A 17,810-nucleotide genomic window follows, 5' to 3' on the forward strand; every position below is an offset into this window, starting at 1 on the left:
ATGGAAAATCCAGACAGAAGCCGGTGGGGGACCGGGGCTTGGGATGGGGGCTGCGTCCACCGCCCTCGGGAATTTGGAAAGACGGAAAAACCCAACAAACTGAAAGGGGGTGACAAGTGGGTGGGAAGGGAATTCGGGGGCTGGGGGGAGGGGGACTGGAGGGAACAGCGGGTACTTCCTGCTGGGGAGGCCCCTGGGGGAGGGGGAAGGCTCAGGGCCCAGCCTCCCCCCTCTGCCTCTGGGCCAGGGTCTCGGCCCAGGGAGGTTCAGCCCCGGGGACAGGGGGTCCTTTGGCCTCAAGTGTTGGGGGGGGGGGCTGCCTCCAGCCCGCCATGACGCCAAAAGTGAAACGAGGTATCGTGTGTTTGGATGCATGGATGCTGTGTGTGCACGCCTGTGTTCGTGGGCCGCAGGGACCACCGATGAGCCAGGAGAGAGCTCTGCAGAGAACCTGGGGCGAGTGGGGCCACGTGTCCGGAGGAGGCCCGGCGGCCTAGCTGGAGGAAGCGGACTGGGCCAGGATCTGGGCTACGACCTCTCGCCTGGGCCTGAGGGAGGCTTTGTGCATGTCTGTGTCTCCTGGGTGTTGTGTCTGTTTCTCCGTGATGGCGTGTCTCGACTGGTGTGTCCGAATGTATCTGTCTCTGCTTTCCCGTGTCCACGTGGAAATGTGTGTACCCCGCACCCACCTGTGGCTACATTTGCCCGCGGCCTCGTCTACATAGCCCCGTACATACTTCGGTCTCCTGTGATTATCCATATGTCTGCGTGTCTGAATCTGGCCAGCGAGCTCCTGGAAGGTGTCCGGGGCGCGTCTCTGGGTCTGTCAGTGCTTCCGTGTGTCCCTGCAGGATGTGTGTGTGCGCGTGCCCCCGCATGTCTTTGCGTGGCTGTGTTTCTCTGTGCGGCCCCGTGGACCCCCGGGCCCCAAGCCCTGCTCCCTGCCCCTGCCCCAGTTGGTAAACATAACCTGCCAAAATATTTTCTTTTTTTTTTTTTGTCTTTTTTTGTGTTTTTTTTTTTTTTCAAGTTCAAGAATCCCCAGTAAAAATTCTCCACGAGGTCTTTTTTCCCTTTTTACAAAAATAGAGTTTTTCTTCCCCTCCCACCCCCCCCCTTTTTTTTTCATTTTGTTTCTGTTTCCAGCCCCTCCCCCTACTCCTCATACTCCAACCAGGGGGCTCTGGGCCAGGGATGCCCACACCCCTCCTCCGTTTCGCTTTTTTGGGGATTTTTAAACCTGTTCCCCCCCTCCCCTCAGGCTCATCTAGGTGTTGGGGAGGCCTGGGCAAGGGGGTCTGGGGGGCACCCCCAGCGCCCCTGCAAAGCCATCCCATGGAGGGTGGTTGAAGGCGGGGTGGGGGCACATCTCTGCTTTCTTTTTAGCCGAAAAAAGAAACAAAAACCATCGCCATGAACAAAACCAAGACGAGAGAGTGAACAGCCCAGCCTGGGGTGGGGGCAGGAGGACGGGGAGGGGACCCCCAGGCACCCCCCCATCCCCTGCAGACTCTCCCACCCCGAGTGCTCACCCTGTGGCTTCCGCAGGGATGCGGGGCCCGTGTGCCGTCGGTGGTCTGCCTGCGCTGTCTCTCTCGGGGCCCCTCTCTCTCTCTTTCTCTCTCTCTCTGCTGCCCGGGGAGGGTGGGGAGGGCGGGCGGCGGTGGCTCAGGCCTTGTGCTGTTTGCTGGTCTTGAAGGACACCTGCAGCACGCGCTCGCCCAGGCGGTAGCCATTGAGGCTGGCGATGGCCATGGCCGCTTCGTCGTAGTTGGTCATAGTGACGAAGCCGAAGCCCTTGCACTTGTTGGTGGTGAAGTCGCGGATGACCTTGACGTTGGTGACGGCCCCGAAGGGCCCAAACAGCTGCCACAGCACACTCTCGTCTGCCTCCGGTGACAGGTTGTACACGAAGATACACCAGCCAGCGCCCGCCGCGCCCCCCGAAAGGCCCACACCCGCGAGGCCACTCATGCCGTCGATGGCGATGGGCGAGAACCTGGCGATGAGCGACAGGGGACTACTTTGGGGGTCACGCGGGCTCTGCCCTGACCCCCGGCACACCCCTGAGTCCCTGTGACCCCTGATGTGGTCATGACTGCTGGGCGTGCCACGATCTTGGGACCGTGTGATCCCTGCATCGTCCTGAGCCAGCCACGGCCTCGCGACCTCCACCTCTGACCCCACCCGAGACACCTTAAACTGCGGCCTGCTCTGAGACACTGGCCCCCAGTCTCCATCCTGACCTGTAACTTGTGACCTTCCCTGCACATTAGGCCCTCACTCACACTCCTGCCTAGAGTCCCAGTCTGCACCCTGACCCCACAACCTTTGACCCTACTGGGTCCTTGGCCCTGTTGACCCTGACCCCTGACCCCCACTCCTGACCACTACTCCTCCCTTGGCAGATTTTCCCACCCCCCTTTTGCCCTCCCCCCACCAACCCCACCCTGCCCTCTGCAACGCTGTGCCCCCTTTGCCCCTGGTCACCCTGCTACCCCTACGTGGCCAGAAGGGCACCGCTCAAGGCCAGGCCATGACTGCAACCGGTGAAGTGCTGCCCTGCGTTATCAGGTCCCAGGGCAGCGGCCTCGCTGCCCGCCGCCTTCCTCTGCCCCTTGCCAGCCTTCTCCTGTTCAGATTGTATATTTAGGATCCACTCCACCTTCCCTGCGGTGCCCCAGCCCAGAACGGCTCCTGGAACAGCAGGGCCCCTGGGAGGGTTTGTTGACTGACCGACTGACGGGCAGGATCGGCTCCACCCACGTGCCTCGCTGCCTCCCTGCCCCCCAGGCCTCACTCAATTCAGGGGGAGCCCCAGGGTCTGCCCCATTCAGTGTGACCACTGGGGCCTCACTGCTTGCTCCCTCCTTCCCGATTCTGCACAGGCCCTGGCACCTTGGGCGTGTCGGGGTGGGCGGGGGTCTCTGCTGGGTCCCCCTCACCTCTTCTCCTGCCCCCTTCCCAGCCCTGCTCGCTGCTCCCTCCCTGCTAGACTGAGGTAATTGACAACAGGAACAGTAATCGTCCGAGCGGCTACTTTTATTGAGCGCTCACTACGTGCCAAGCCCTGTGCTCAACAGCATTTCATCTCCACGAGGGATCACATCTGGCCGGGCCACGTTGGGTCCCCAGCCCCGAGCCCAGCGCCCGGCACTCAGTGTGTGCTCAACAGCTCGCGATGCAATAAACACGGGGACCTTCACAGGGCTGGGGATGTGGACAAGGTCGTGCGGGCCTCAGGGCCCGTCCCCAGACTATGCGGGAAAAGAGGGTGGTATCCTGTGACCCCAGCCATCAAGAGAGGCAGGTGGAACTCAGACTTAACGTGGGAACCGGAGGAGGGGGGGGGGCATGGCTGTGACCAGGCAACATGGCCGGCCTTTCCCTGGGCCGGAGGGGGCCACGGACAGGCCCTCCAGGACCCAAAGAGTAGTAGCAGCTCTTTCTAGGCATTCACTAGGTTCCAGAGCCCCTGATTCTCTTAATGGACACGCTATTCCCAGACAGGGCAGACCCAGCTAAGCTGGCAGTCCCGGTGGTGAGGCGGGGGAGGGGGCCCATCGGGGCAAGAGTCCAGGGAGGGACGGCGGGGAGCTGGGGGCAGCGGGGAGCACTGTTACCTCTTGACTCCGTAGGCCATGTTGAGCAAATTATCCAGCCTGTGGAAGCAAAAGGGGTGGTCACCGGTGGCCTCCGGGCACACCCCCAGCTGTGATGTCGGCCTGCCTGCCTGCCTGCCCTCCCCGCCCCCACCCAGCCAGCCGGCAGCCCAGCCCTGCCCCCACCCGCCGGCTCCCCGCCCGGCTGGACACCGCCTGGCACGGAACCGTGGTCACTCGGGCACTGCCTCTCGCCTGCCCTGCCGCTGCCTGGCCTGCACCCGTGTCCCGTCCTCCCCGGCCCGGCCCGCCCAGCCCCACTCGCCTGCCCCCACCCTGCGGGGCTCAGGACCCCAGAAGGGAAGGTTCGAGTCTCTTCTCGGCAGTGGCAGGTGGGTTGGGCAAGTGACAAAGCCTTTCTGTTCGTAAAATACAGACAATCTCCGTTCTCTTGAGGTATAGATGCCTGGGGGCGCAGAGAGCTGGAGCCCCGTGCCCGAGGGAGGGGCGGTCCCATCAGGAGACTCTAACACTCCTAACACCGATAATGTCACTCAAAGTGCCCTGCATACATTGACTGCCTGCTGCGTACGAAGGCCTGGCCTCAGCACCTGACTGACACACATTTCCCCTCTGCCGCCCTCAGTGGCCCCCGCCTGCGGGCACCCTCCCGGCGTCCCTCTGCCCTGCAGGGATGGGGTCCAGGGGTCTGTGTGGGGCGCCAGGGGGCTTACCGGAAGCGCTGCGTCTGATGGTGCAGGGGGCCTGCGTAGCGCCGGGCTGACGACTGGTAGAGGTGAGTGAGCAGGGCCTGTCCAGTCTTCTGACTCGGGTTGTTGGCGAACTTGACCGTGATGGGCTCCGCCGCGCCCAGCGGCTTCTGCCCGTTCAGTCCTTTGATGGCCTCCTCGGCCTCAATCCTCTTGTCGAAGCGGATGAACCCCACACCCCGAGAGACACCTGCCAGGGAGCGAGGGCGTCGTGAGCACCCCTGCCCCCTCCTGTGTGGCCCTCTGCCCCACTCCTCCCCCGCCATTCCCGGTTTCTCCATTTTGGCCCCACCTCCGTGCCTTTGCCCCGTGCGTCATCCCCAGCAGCCTGACCTGTGACCTGGTCCACCAGGATTCGAGAAGTGATGATACGGCCATACTGGGAGAAGAGCTGCTCCATTTCTTTCTGGCTCATGGTCTTGGGGAGTCCACTGACGTACAGGTTAGCATCTCGGATGGATGCAGAGCTGGGTCTGGCATAAGACACCTGGAGTGGGGGCGGGGGGCAGGTGGACAGAGGTGAGGGGAAGACCCGTTTCACGGATGGGGAGGGTGAGGCCACGTCCAGACCACCAGCGGGAGGCAGAAGTGCCTCGTCTGTTCGCTCAACAAGTATCTCTTGGGTAGTCTCCATGGGCGGGGCTGGCCAAGGCTTGAGGGAGGGGACATGGCTGCGGCCGATGATGATGTGGGCCGGCCAGCATAAAGTGGTGGGGGGCGGCGCCTGGGTGGCTCGGTCGGTTCGGCTCGCTCCCGGCCTCGCAGTTTGTGAGATTGAGTCCCGAGCCGGGCTCTGCGCGGACAGCTCTGAGCCTGCTTGGGATTCTGTGTCTCCCTCTCTCTCTGCCCCTCCCCTGCTTGTGCTCTGTCTCTCAAAATAAATAAGTAGACGTTAAAAAAAAAAAAAAAAAAAAAATTAAAGTGGTGGGAGGAACATGTCGTCGCTGGGCCCTGGAGGTCAGATGTCCCCAGCTCCTGCTCTCACGAGGTACATTCCATCAACACAATGCTTCCTACTCCTTTGGAAAGTGAGCCTGGGACGCTGGCCCTTTTCCCGTCCACGTTGGGACCCTCCAGGTGGCTCAGGTCTTTAGCCACCAGTTCAATGCTGACGACCCCCAAATGTCCGTCCCCAGTGTGGGCCTGACCCCCAAACTGCACACCTGTGTGACACCTGCCTCCAGGCACCGCACGTGACGCCCCACAGGGGATCACAAGCAGCGAGGCGGCATCCAGTCCCCAACTTGCCCCAGCTCAGTAATGGCAGCTTTGTCCTCCTGGGTGCTCAGGCCCCCATTGTCCTTGATGCTGGTCTTTTTCACACCCACATCCAATCCACCACGGATCCTGCCTCATTACTCAGCTCCCACCATAGCTCCCACAGACCTCCCTAACCTCCCCAGTCTGTTCCCTCCACAGCTGCCAGGGGGCGCCTGTGAGCACCTGAGGCAGGGCACATCCTCCCTTTGCTCAGAACCTTCTGTGGCTCCCACCTGCCCCACAGTTCAAGTCCTTCTCCCAGCCCACAAGGCCCTGCACAACCCCCCCCCCACCCCATACCCTCACTCTCATCTCTGCCAATTTCTCCCTTGAGTGCTCTGTTTCAGCCACACCAGTCTCCTCCCGTGTTCCTCAAACACACCAGGCACATTTCGGCCTCAGGGCCTTTGCTCTGGCTGTTCCCCTCAGGCTGGAACGCCCTTCCTCTCCTTGCTTCTTCCAGCCTCAGTCAAAAAGTAACCCCTGTCCTCTTCCCATCTGAATTTGGTCCTCCGCCTCAACCCCCCCCCCCCCCCCCCCCCCCCGCAAAGCACTTCTCTCAGTGGGAAATTAGACGCGTTTTGGTACGGGCATTCGACTTGTGTCATTAATTATGGTCCAGACCAACAATGAAACTCCCTGCAGCTGGTTAAAAAATGGTGGACGTGTATATTTATTTCCCAGAAACAGTGGTGAGTATTGTAAACTGGGGGAAAGAAAAGTCCATTTACAGAGTGGCGAGATGTGTGACCCCATCTCATTGTTGTGCTTATCAGTGTCCTGGAAACACAGTCTGCAGGGCCCGCCCCCAGATGCTGACAGGTGGGCCTAGAGCTGGCGGGGGGCAGCAGGGGACAGGAGGTGCCCCTTCCACTTATTTCTGCCAATGTCTATTTCCTGTATCTTCTAAATTAACCTCTGGGTAGATAAGGTCACGGTCAAGGGTCCGGCTTTTGTTTGTGGTGGTGAGTGGAGAGGGCATAGCCCTGCATTAGAAGTAACTAATTGAAAAAGCTAACAACATGAGTAAATTGGGCCGGGGGTGGGTCAGGGTGAAGGCACTCATGGGCTGGAGGTAGAGGGATTCTAACGAATGCAACTGTGAGCACCCGGGGTCCTCCGGGGAGAAAAAAACCCACAAACACATCAGCTGCTGTTTTTTTTCGATAATATTAATTAAAAATCACGGCCACGTTTTTCATGGCTTCCGCTCTTGCCCGTGGGGCGGTGAGTTTTGAGGGGTGAGGACTTGATGAATCAGAGGGAGGGGTGAGGGGAAGAGAGGCCTGAGCTCCTGGGTGGGTGTTTGGGGTCAGGGGTCATTTGAGGCACTGAGTTGGTCTTCAGGGGTCTTTGCCAACCTTCCATGATGTGGGCTGACCCAGGCCCCTCACCTAGGTATGGGCTCCTCCGGCCCCCCTCACCAGGACAGGTCTTGGGCAAAATCTGCCTAAGCAGCCAACTGGGACCAACCTTACATAGTGCCACCCAGGCAGACACACACAGAGACGCGAGGCCACACTTTGTCACCCTCTGCACAGCCCTAGTGGCTACACCAGCCAAAGGGTGACTCGGGGCCACTGTGACATCCACAGCGGCTCCGGGGGTCTTGGATAATTACAGTAAGAGGCACAGAACCACACACCTGTCACCCCACCACACAAGCCCACATCACACACGTTGCACCCCGAGTAGGGCACAGCCGACACCCCCACGCAGCCCCACCAGGTCACAGCCAGAGTTGCAGTGTCACAAAGCACCTGTGAAATAAACACCACATCCCACAGACCCATCGTGACACGCCCAGAGTCTAGTAGCCAGACTCGTGTGTCCCACAAACACAATGGCTCCCAGCCCAGGTCTATCTCACACACACACACACACACACACACACACACACACGCACATGCGCACTGCATCACAGCCATACAGTGGCCCTCTGGATTTGTCACTACCGTCCCCCTCATGCCCCAGGGCTTCTGGGTCTAGTTGGCCATGGAGGGACCCATTAGGTCACGACCTCATCCTCCCCCACAACGGGAAGAGGAAGAGATTCCTGCACCTCTGTTCTCAGAGAGAACGGGGGGCCAGATGGGCGCCCCCCCCTCAGCCTCTCCCAAGGTTCCAGAGCAGATTTGTGGGGCGGAGTCCAGACACCCCCAGGCGAACCGAGAGAGGGGGGTTTCCATGGCGATCCCCCCCCAGGGAACCTGGGCTAGCAGAGTCCCAGCTGCAGCTGCTGAGAGGGGAGGTTGTGGGGGGAGGGGCATTGCACAAAGATGGGGGAGGGGCTCACCCCTAATCCCGCCCTCCCAGACCCTAATTAGGCTCCAGATGGCAGATGGACCCCCACCCCTCTCCATTTCCATGACAAAGGCAAGGGGGGGCTGCCCACCAGACCCTGGTCACTCTCCTACTGCCAATGGGATGGCTACCTCCCCGAGCCAGCAGAGAATGTAGAGCCGCTATTCTCACTGACTAATGAGGAAACTGAGGTTCAGAGAGGCAGAGCCATCGGGCCCTGGGTGCCCAGCCAGGAATTCTTAGGGGAGAGTCTGAATCCCTCAGAGGATGAGCCACGGGGTAGGAGGGGTGGCAGTGAGGAAGGTAGGCGACATGCGGGTTGAGTGGCAGTGAAGAGGGTAGTCCAAGGGGAAGTAATGTGGGGGATTGGGGACAGTTGCAGGTGGGCAGTAAGGGGGGATGGGCCACAGAGGAAAATGAGGGCACTAACCTTGATGGTCTTCGTCTGCAGTTTGAGGCCGTTGAGGGTGTTGATGGCTTTGTCTGCATCGTTGGGATCAGAGTAGTTCACAAACCCATAACCGAGGCTCTGCCCTGTGGGCGGGACCAGGGTGACGACCTCCCCACACCTACCAGGGTCCTCCCAGACCCAGTCCTGAGAGGCTGACCGCCGTCACTCAAGGTTGACCGAAATCCCCCCCCTTAGTATTCTCCCACAGTACCACCCTGTCCCCAGGACACCTCAGATCCCCTAGAGTCCTGCCTGCCCCCATCACCCCCGGGATACCCTACCGGGGGTCATACCTGTCTCCCCATCGCACCTCCGACCCCCCAGGGTGCTACCTGCCCCCATCACACCCGTGCTCCCCAGACTACTATCTCTGTCTCCTCCCTCCCCTCTGTGCCAGCAGCCACACCTGTGATCTTATCCCGAACCAACTTGCAGGATTCGATGTCACCAATGCTGCCGAAGAGACTCTTGAACTCGTCCTGGGTCATGTTCTGGGGCAGGTAGTTGACAATGAGGTTGGTCTTGCTGTCATCAGTGGCTCCATTTGTACCAAGGAGTGGCCCGTTGGGCAGGGCCGGGCCGGCCGGGCCCCCCGCCACCTGAGACTCCATGGCCCCGAGTATCTGCTGGAGATAACAGGCCACACCCGCTCACGGCCCAGTCCCCACACCAGGGATCAGTGGTGATGCATCAGTCATGTCTGACATGGGCTTAAACATGGAGAGAGGACAACATATTATCCTATTAATCTCTTCCACTCCTCCAGCATCAGGCATAGCACCTTACGTGTGATTTTACTGTGAAAAATTCCATACACGTCTGGTGTCTACGTTTGCCTGTTTGCCTAAAATCAGTCTGTGCGTTTCCAGAAGAGTAAAATGAACACTTTTGTCTTCAGAATAAGAAATATATTTTTATTAGCTTTGAAGTCCTCATAAGCTCCTCCCTAGCCATGGACTGCCCTCCTCCATCAAAGGATGAGGGACTGCTCTCATCCACATCCCAGATGTGTTAATATTTCTTTTGCTTCATGCATAATTTTCCCACTAGGCATTTACCCCCACGTTTTTCCCACTGAGCTCTTTTTCATTTTATTACTTATTGTTATTTATGATTTTTTAAGATTTTATTTTTAGGTAACCTCTACACCCAGTGTGGGGCTTGAACTCACAACTCCGAGGTCAAGAGTCGCATGCTCTCCTGACCGAGCCGGTCAGGCACCCCTGAGCTATTTAAATGTATCACATAATAACACCTGCAAATAAGGGCAGTTTTAATTATCTCCAATCTAGACCTGTTCCTTATTTTTCTTGTCTTATTGTAGGGGCTACTGTGCGACAGTGGCTTCTTTATTCAGGATGTTAAAGGAAATGCTTTAGACGTTTCACAGCTAAATTTGATTTTTGATATGGATTCTGTGTAGATGGCCTTTATCACATTAAGAATGTTTCCTTTTATTCCTAGTATCCTAACAAGATTTCGTTTTTCAAGAATGGGTGTTGAATTTTATTTAACTTTTTTCCTACACCTATTTTTTAAATAGCTGACATAGAATATTAGTTTCAAGTGTACAACATGATTCAATATTTGTGTATGTTGAAAAGTACTGGGATGGATTGGTATTGTCTGTCATGGGCATGGGAAGGGAAAATACCCAGCATGTCCTTAGGTTTTTCTCCCAAGGCATGGTTGGCCGATGGATGGCCTTCACCTAAAAAAATCAAATCTATTGGTAGGGTGTTCCTAATGGGACAAATTAGGAAAGATTACAAACCAGATTCAGTTTCCACAGGAAAGATCACTGTGATCGATTAGCAATGTCTGTGGCTACAGAATCAGGGTCAGCAGGTACACATCATCTCAGCCATCCCTAACCAAAAATACAATACCATATTTGTTCCCAAATATTGGGCATACTGTGTGCCAGGTATAGGGCAAAGCTCTCTGTGGGCAACGTTTTGTTTTTGTTTTTTTTCTTATTCACAACCACCCTGCTTAACAGATGCTATGAACGTAAAGCCTGTGTTCCCTCGACTTCATATGTTGAAATCTTGACCCCCAATGTGATGGTGAGCCAGAACCCTCATGAATGAGATTCATGTCCTTAACAAAAAAGTGACGGGAGAGACATTCTCTCTCTCTCCACAACGTGAGGACCCAGCAAGAAGACGTCCATCTGCAGAGGAGGGAGCGAGTCCTTACTAGCAACCGAATCAGCTGGCACCTTGATCTTGGACTTCCCAGAATCCAGAAGAAGATTTGTGATAAATAAATGTCTGTTGGTTAAGCTGCCCAGTGGACGGTATTTCGTTACAGCAGCCTGAGCTAAGACAACAGACGAGGAAAGGGAAGTTCAGCGATGTTTTAAAAATTACCAAAGATCGGGGCACCTGGGTGGCGCAGTCAGTTAAGCATCTGACTCTTGATTTCAGCTCAGGTCACGATCGCACAGTTGGTGAGTTTGAGCCCTGACGGCTCGTCGCTGACAGCATGGAGCCTGCTTGGGATTCTCTTTCTCTCTCCCTCTCTCTGTCCCTCCTCCACTTGTGTGCTCTCTCCTTCTCTCAAAATAAATACATAAACTTCAAAAAAAAAAAAAAATGACCGAAGATCACGCAGCTTATAAATAGTGAAGCGGGGGTTCGCACGCGAGATTTCCTCATCCAGAGTCTGTAATTCTAACTGCTCTAACGTTTCTCAGCCGTGTGTCCTCAGGTAGACTACACGACGCTTCTGGGCCTCTGCTCCACTTTGCTGCAAACCCCAAATTATTGGCGCGGTGACCCCCGCCGAAGGATCTGAAGCTACTCGCGCGGCTGGGAAGCATTCTGGGATCAGTTAGCCAGGTCTGCCATGAGCGCAATTACGAGAAGCAACTCGTCGTGTCTGCCATCCCTGCCTCAAAATACGGCTGGTAATACTCATCCTGCCCCACGGACATCTTCTGTGAGCCAGGCACTGGGTGAGGTGCTTACAGGCAACATTTCCCTTATTTCTCCCAATCAGCTTTAGAGATGGCCACACAGTCTCCATTTTATAAGTGAGAGAGCTCAGAGACGCTGAGTGATATATACATGGGGCACTTGATTTCAAACCTGGATATGTTGGCGGACGTCAGAACTGTTTTTAATGACAGTGGCCAAGGCACGGGGGCGGGGGTGGGGGGCACCTTCTAGCTGTGTATCCTCGGGGGGTGATCGTAGCTCTTCTTTGGGCCTCTGTTTCCTTTCCATTTATTCTTATTAAAAGGATGGCCCTGAGGGTCAACCCCCCTGCATCTTCAGTTGGCTGAGAGTGGCTGTCTGGGGGCTGGCTGGAGGGTTATTCTGAAGCCACATCCAGACGGAGCAGGATCACGCACTGGGTTGATGAGCAATGTCTGCCATAGGCGCCGGCAATAAGACAGTAACGCACATTACAGATCTGCGTCCAGTTTCATAAGATTAATACTTTCCTGATAGCGTGGCCATGTATTGAGGGCCGGCTCTCCCAACATTGAACATTATGGCACTCTTTTCTCCATTTGACAGAAGAGGAAACAGAGTCTCCACGAAGGGGTAGGGATTTATACAAGGTTAGGGAGCTCGCAGATGGTGGGTCAAGAATTCAAATCCGGAGCTTGGACATCAGCCCGTTTGACTAACAAAAAGGCCAACAATAGTGAAAATAACAGCAAAGTGAAGCTGTGTCCCCGCATTTAACCCCACTCTGCAGGCCAAGTCTACTCATTCAATTCAACAAATGCTTGCTGGGTACCATCAGGTGCCAGCTCCTGGCCCCACCCTCCTCACTGTGCATCTTCTGACACTCACATTGCCTCTCCGGGCCTCTGTCCCTCCACTAAAGATATGGCACAGAGGTTTCCCACGTACAAAGATGGGTTCTGTATTCCCTTCTGGCTCAACAGACTAGAGTTCTGTGATTGGTTGATGATGTCTGCGCTGGGAGTCCCCAAAATAATTAACAGTACAAAACCAGTTCCAGGTCTGGAGCCCCTACTATGTGGCCAGGCACTGAGCAGGTGCAAAGGTTTCACTGACTTCCCACAACCACACTGAAAGCTGGGGATCACCTCCGTTTCTCAGGTGGAGAAAGCGAGGGTCAGAGGGACCTGTGATTTGCCTGGGGATGACACGGAGCCGTGGGAGCGATGGAGTTTGACTACTGATCTGATTACTCCAGACAGAGCCCCCAGGGCCACCCCAAATGTCCTCAGCTTGGATGCGGTTAAAAGGTAATTGGGGTTCCTATCCAGGATCTTGAGACCCAGCCTACTAATCTCCCCACCACCCCATCTCTCTCCCAGCTGTGCCAGAGCTTAGCAGGATCAGTGTCGCGTTTCCTCTGCAGCTCAGCCGGCTGAGCCGATAATAGGGATCGGATTGGTGGAGACCACACCCGCTCTGCCCCAGCCCATGACAAATGCGTGGCCTGGGATGACTCCGGGATCATAGGGACCTTGGAGGGCTGTCCCAGGACAGGAGTGGAGGGGTGAAGTCAGAGGGGAGGAGGGCAGGTCGAAGATGGATAGGCAGAGATCAAGTGGGAGCAATAGAACCTTTCCTCCCAGTCTCTCCAGCTCTTCCTCTGGATCCGTACCTCTTTCTGTTTCTCTCTCCCTCCCCACCCCCCACCCCCGCCCCTGTTTCTCTGTTCTTCTCTCCCCTCTGAGCCTGTCTCTCTCCCCCTTTCTCTCTCAGCCACTCTTTTTCCAACTCTTTTGCACCATTGCACATACATGACATATGGATTTTGCAGCGAATACACCTGCAGTCACTCTCTATGTAGACCCTTCTGTGTCTGACCCCCTTGGCCCCTAGCTGGGCCCCCTGGCCCCAGTCACAATGATAGATGCCTGGATACTGGCGACAATAGGGCATTGAGTGGCTATGCATGGTAAGGCTAGGCCACCACGTGGTGCTAACTAGGCCTCCCACTTCTGGGCCCTTCTCCATCCATGCAGGGCCCTCACTGTCTCAATCTATCCCCTCACTTCCTCCCAGCCTGTTCTCATGGTGGACCTCTGCCCGAGTGTCCTCCAGTGGAGTAACCAGGCCTTCCAGGGCTTCAAGGCCCTTGTGTGACCTCTGACCACACCCTCGCCCTTTTGTGCATTAGTTTCCCTCTTTTAAATGAGGGAACAGATCAGAGGAATGGATGCTGGACTGTTGTGGGGGTTCTGAGGGTCCTCAGGAGGCTGCACTCACGTCTCGCACCTAAGTTAGCAGCCTGAGGCCCAGAGAAGGGAGAGAGCCGACCTAAGGTCACACAGCAGGGAAGCAGGGCCTCTCAGGGCCTCCTTTCTCTGAGCCAGGTGGGCGGGTCCCAGCGTCCCAGACATGGAGGGAGTGCTGAGCATCCCCCCACCCACTGTGCTCGCCACGACTCCAAGAAGAGGCCCAGAGACACAGGGCACAGACACACACACACACAGACCAGAAAGACAGTAAGTACGGAAGAAGGAGGCCTGGGCGCTGGGACCAGACAAAGGACGCGCGGCGGCGCGGGGAGCGGAGTCGCGCGGCGGGGGCGGGGGTGGAGCCGGGGTGGGGCTAGAACTGGCCAGCCCCGCCCCCGGGATACGCCCGGGTAGCCGAGTGGAAATCCGAGGGCTCGGGCGAGGCCGGGCCCCGGGGGCCCCAGGGGGCGGGGTCCGGATGGGCGGGGCAGGGGCGTGGTTATACAGGGCGTGGCCGGGCGTGGCCGCGGGCTCGGGAGCTGACCAGCTCGGTGGCTGCTGAAAGCACCGGGAGTGGGGCGAGCGGCGCGGGCGTGCAGGCGGGCGCGCTCAAGGTCACCCCGAGGCCCAGAGCCCAGGAAGGGTGGGGCGCCTGGATCTGGCCTAGGGGACATCCTTGAGCTCCTTACCCCATCCCCCGTGGGGCGGGGGCCCAGGAGCCAGGAAGCCCCCCCCGCGGGCCCTCCTCTCCCCTCCCCCTCCCCGAAGCCTGAGGCGCCCGCGCGAGGCTACGGCCCGCTAAGAAGCTCCGAGAAACAAAGGGACGCGGCGGCAGCGGCGGCGGGCCCGCGGGGCCTCCGGGCGCGCCCCCTCCTCTCCCCTCCCCGCTTGCCGCAAGGTCGACGGGCTCGAGGACGAGACGCCCGGCTCCCCGGGCGCGGCCGCGGCCCGGGGCGCGCGATCCGACGCCACCCGATTCCCCGGGGCTCTCGGGAACGGCTTGCCGCCTTGTCCTGGCCCAGCACCAGTGATAGGAGCCCTGCGTTTGCCTGGGCGGCCTGCGGGGTCCGGGCCTGGATGGAGAAGGCATCCTCCGCTGCTGCGGCCCCTCCCCCATCAGGCTTGCTGGAGGGGGGCAATCCCGCCCCCAGGACGCCGTAGGACGCCTCCCCAAATCAGAGTTCGGCTTCCTAAGGCCTCTCAGACCAGACTCTATGCGCCCCCAGCACTCTGGGTGCGGTCCTGCCCACTCTCAGGCCCCGAGGCTCGGTCCTACCCCCCCACCGGGGCCTAGCTAGGCCTGGTCCTACCCCCCCCCCCACCCGCCATCTCCGCGGAGGCTGTGCCTAACCCCTCCCCACCCAGGTTCTCTCTCAGCGACAAGGGAATACCTACAGTGACCATTCTTGTGTGCCCGGCGGGCGCGGTCCGTGTTGAGGGCGGCTCCGGGGGTCGTGCACTCCTTGGGGGGCGCTCGATGCTCACTCCGGGGTCCCGCCCGGGCGGCCTTTGGCGCGGCCGCTGCAGAGGTGTCGATGAAGGCGGCGGCTCCCTCGAGGGCCGGGGACGGGCCCGAGCCCGAGGACGCGCGCGCGGATAGCCGGGCCCCGGGGTGGCCTGCGGGCGGCAGGGGATGGAAAGAGGGAGCGGGCGCGGGATTGAGAACGCCCCCTGCGCGGCCCCGCGGGGCCCGGGGAGGTTGCGCTTCCTGACAGAGATCGCGGCGCTCTGCCTTTCGCCGCCGCCCCCCGGCCCGGCCTGTCCGGTCCTGGATGCTCAGTCCTCTCCCCTCGCCCGCCCTCCCTCCCACCCTCCAGCCCGCGCTGCGCGCTCCGCGCTCTGGGCCGCGCCGCCGCCGCCCCCAGCCCTTTATAGGAGCAGCTGCCAGAGCCGGCGTCGCTTATTGGCTGCGGTAGCTGAGCCCCGCCTCCTCGCGGCGCCCGACGGCGCGGCAGGTGGAAGAGAGCGCGAGCTGGCTAAGACTCCGCACCCCCAGAAAGCACTCCCTGGGGGCTCTGGTTGCCATTTTCGGGCCCCTCTGCCCCCGTGGACCCTGCTTCCTGCATTTCCGCCCCTTCTTGGGCGGGCTTTCTGCCCGCAAGACAGGGAAGGCTCCCCTCCTCTGTCCAACGACCTGAGCTGTTGGAGCAAAGAGGGAGATCCGTGGACCGATTGTACGAACTTCCGGAGTTGCTGTCCATCAAGAAGACTGGAAAGGGACGAGGAACCAAGATTTCTATGAGCAGAGGCCCAGGTCCGCAGATTTTGGAGGCATCGGGTGTAGCCTCCCAAGACCAGTGGAGAAGGATGGGGGTGGCAGGGGCTCTCGTCTGCCTACAGAAGGAACTGTGACCCTGAGGCTTTTGAATGGGATAGGTTCAAAAGGTGGGTTCGAAAGGTGGGGACTGGCACTCCACAGCGCAAGGGCACTCGGTACTTCTCCAAAGCGGGTGAAAAAGTTTGGGGCTTAGGATTTCAGGCAAAACCCATTGGTGCCCTGTGTTTCCGGAAAACCACCGGGCCTTCTGAGACCCCATAAATTTTGGGTGGGCAGAGCTGTTGTGTAAGTGTCCTGGCTTTTCAGGCTCGTGATTGGTCTGCCTGTGGAGTCACGCTTTCTTTCAGCTAGGGGGAACCTGGCTTCTCTCTCAGGCGACAGAAGTTGGTGCAGCCTCTTTTGGTGAGCGGCCTCAAGGGCACATTTACGTTGGGACGGCTATCAGGCGGGAGGAAGAGTCCTCACTAAGGCAGGGTCGCCTTCGACTGAGACTTCAGCACCACAGACAGCGGCCCGACGTTCTCTCCGAGAGCGCCGTGGGCTGGGTAGCAAGAGACCCCTAATCCGAGAGTCGCAGCCTCCACCCTAACCTCGTCCCTGCACGCCCTTTTAGGTTCCAGACTGTCGGAGAATGCCATCAAACTCAGCGAGAGAGCCTAATTTGACCAATCAAGGCCTGCCCTCGAGAGAACCAATTGCAGGAGGATGCCCTCGAGATTGAACCAATGAGAGAGCGCGCAGCAGAGAGCACTGCCACGCTGATGGAGAGAACAGGCCAATCATCGCGGCCCGCGCAATCTGGGCGGTGGCGTTGCAGGTCCCCGGGTGGCCCCTCTTGAGTTTGCCGGGGCGACCTGGCTGTCGAACCTAGGGACCCCGAGCGGTGGCTGGTTCCCCGCCTGGTGTCCCTCCCGGCTCCTGTCGGATTGCAAATTGTGCCTGTGCCTTGAGCGGAGCTACTCCTGGGCGCAAAGACCCGGTTGCGGTTTCCATGGAAACTGCTGGCTCTGGCTGCAGCGAAGGGGACTGGGCCCTGGGGGACTTGGGGAGCTCGCGTGGGTGGCCCCAACGGCCGGACTTGCTCATCCTCGCCGATACCTCTGTCCCTGGTTAGAATAAACCCCGATCCAAAGTGTAAAATGAAGCCTAGCTGCGGCCCCGCCCCCACGAGCTGGTGAGGCGCCTAAGGGGCCAATCTGCGCGTGGCGCCACAGGGCTCCCTCGGGCACGTGCTTTGGCTCGCGGCTGCGGTCCCCGGGGTCACGTGGCTGCGGCCACCAGGGCCCACGCAGCTTGCGCGCCACCTGGCGGCCGCCGGCCTGGTATCGCTCCCGCCTCTTGCTGGCAGCCAGCAGGAGGAGGCGGCGACCTCAGGCATCCTCCTCCGGGAAATGGGGCCAGGGCAGCCTCCCCGCCGCTGCCAGCTCCCCTCCCCAACGAGGCTTCCTGTTCCAGGAACACGCCGAGCCGTTCTACCTCGGGGCTTTGGCACTGGCTGTTCCTTCGGCCTGGGATTTGCCTCCTCCAGCTCTCTTCAGGGATGGAACCTCTTTGTCATTCTGGACTATGCTCAAAGGCCACCATCTCAGGGAGGTCCTCTCTGACCACCGACTTAAACAGCGCCTCCAGAAACTAACATATCACCCTATCTCCTGCACGGCACTTGTCAACAGCTGTAGATGTCTTACATAGGTGTTTACTGAACATCTCCCCAACCGCTCCCTGAGCTCTCTGAGGGTGGGGAATTAGTATTCCATGAGGGATTAGGAGTGGGCATCAAGATCCTGAGTCCCAGGAGATGTCCGGTGGCCTCCCGTTTCCCAACCTCCCACCCTCTGACCCCGTGAGACGGAGTGTTCGGGGTTTCCAGGCCCAGATAGCCGAGGCAGTGCAGAGGCTGTCAGGAAAGGGGCATCACCGCCTGCCTTAGCCTCGCTCAGGAAGGGACCAGGTTGGAGACAGAGGG

General features: G+C 58.8%; 1 protein-coding gene across 2 annotated transcripts; it reads right to left on the reverse strand.

Annotated features, from left to right (window-relative positions):
• Positions 1 to 1,129: 1,129 nt before the first annotated feature.
• ELAVL3 (ELAV like RNA binding protein 3) lies at positions 1,130 to 15,062 on the reverse strand. 2 transcript variants are annotated; one of them, XM_030300954.1, is made up of 7 exons: positions 14,962 to 15,062; positions 8,794 to 9,013; positions 8,367 to 8,470; positions 4,706 to 4,859; positions 4,337 to 4,562; positions 3,624 to 3,662; positions 1,130 to 1,999 (listed from the first exon to the last, which is right to left on the reverse strand). In XM_030300954.1, the coding sequence occupies exons 1-7, from the start codon at positions 14,968 to 14,970 to the stop codon at positions 1,669 to 1,671; spliced, it is 1,083 nt and encodes a 360-aa protein (XP_030156814.1). In that variant the 5' UTR covers positions 14,971 to 15,062; the 3' UTR covers positions 1,130 to 1,668. The 2 variants fall into 2 exon arrangements, with proteins under 2 accessions (XP_030156814.1, XP_030156798.1); XM_030300938.1 differs by having other exon boundaries at positions 1,130 to 2,020.
• Positions 15,063 to 17,810: the final 2,748 nt, after the last annotated feature.

This window comes from Lynx canadensis, chromosome A2 (assembly GCF_007474595.2).
Source record: "Lynx canadensis isolate LIC74 chromosome A2, mLynCan4.pri.v2, whole genome shotgun sequence".
Taxonomy (NCBI): Eukaryota; Metazoa; Chordata; class Mammalia; order Carnivora; family Felidae; genus Lynx; species Lynx canadensis.

Excerpts from the sequence above, each read along its gene's own strand:
- ELAVL3 (XM_030300938.1), bottom strand. Across the intron at positions 8,471-8,793 it reads GGTTCGGGATAAGATCACAG|GGCAGAGCCTCGGTTATGGG; the intron begins GTGTGGCTGCTG and ends TCCCGCCCACAG. Across the intron at positions 3,663-4,336 it reads CATCAGACGCAGCGCTTCCG|GCTGGATAATTTGCTCAACA; the intron begins GTAAGCCCCCTG and ends TTGCTTCCACAG.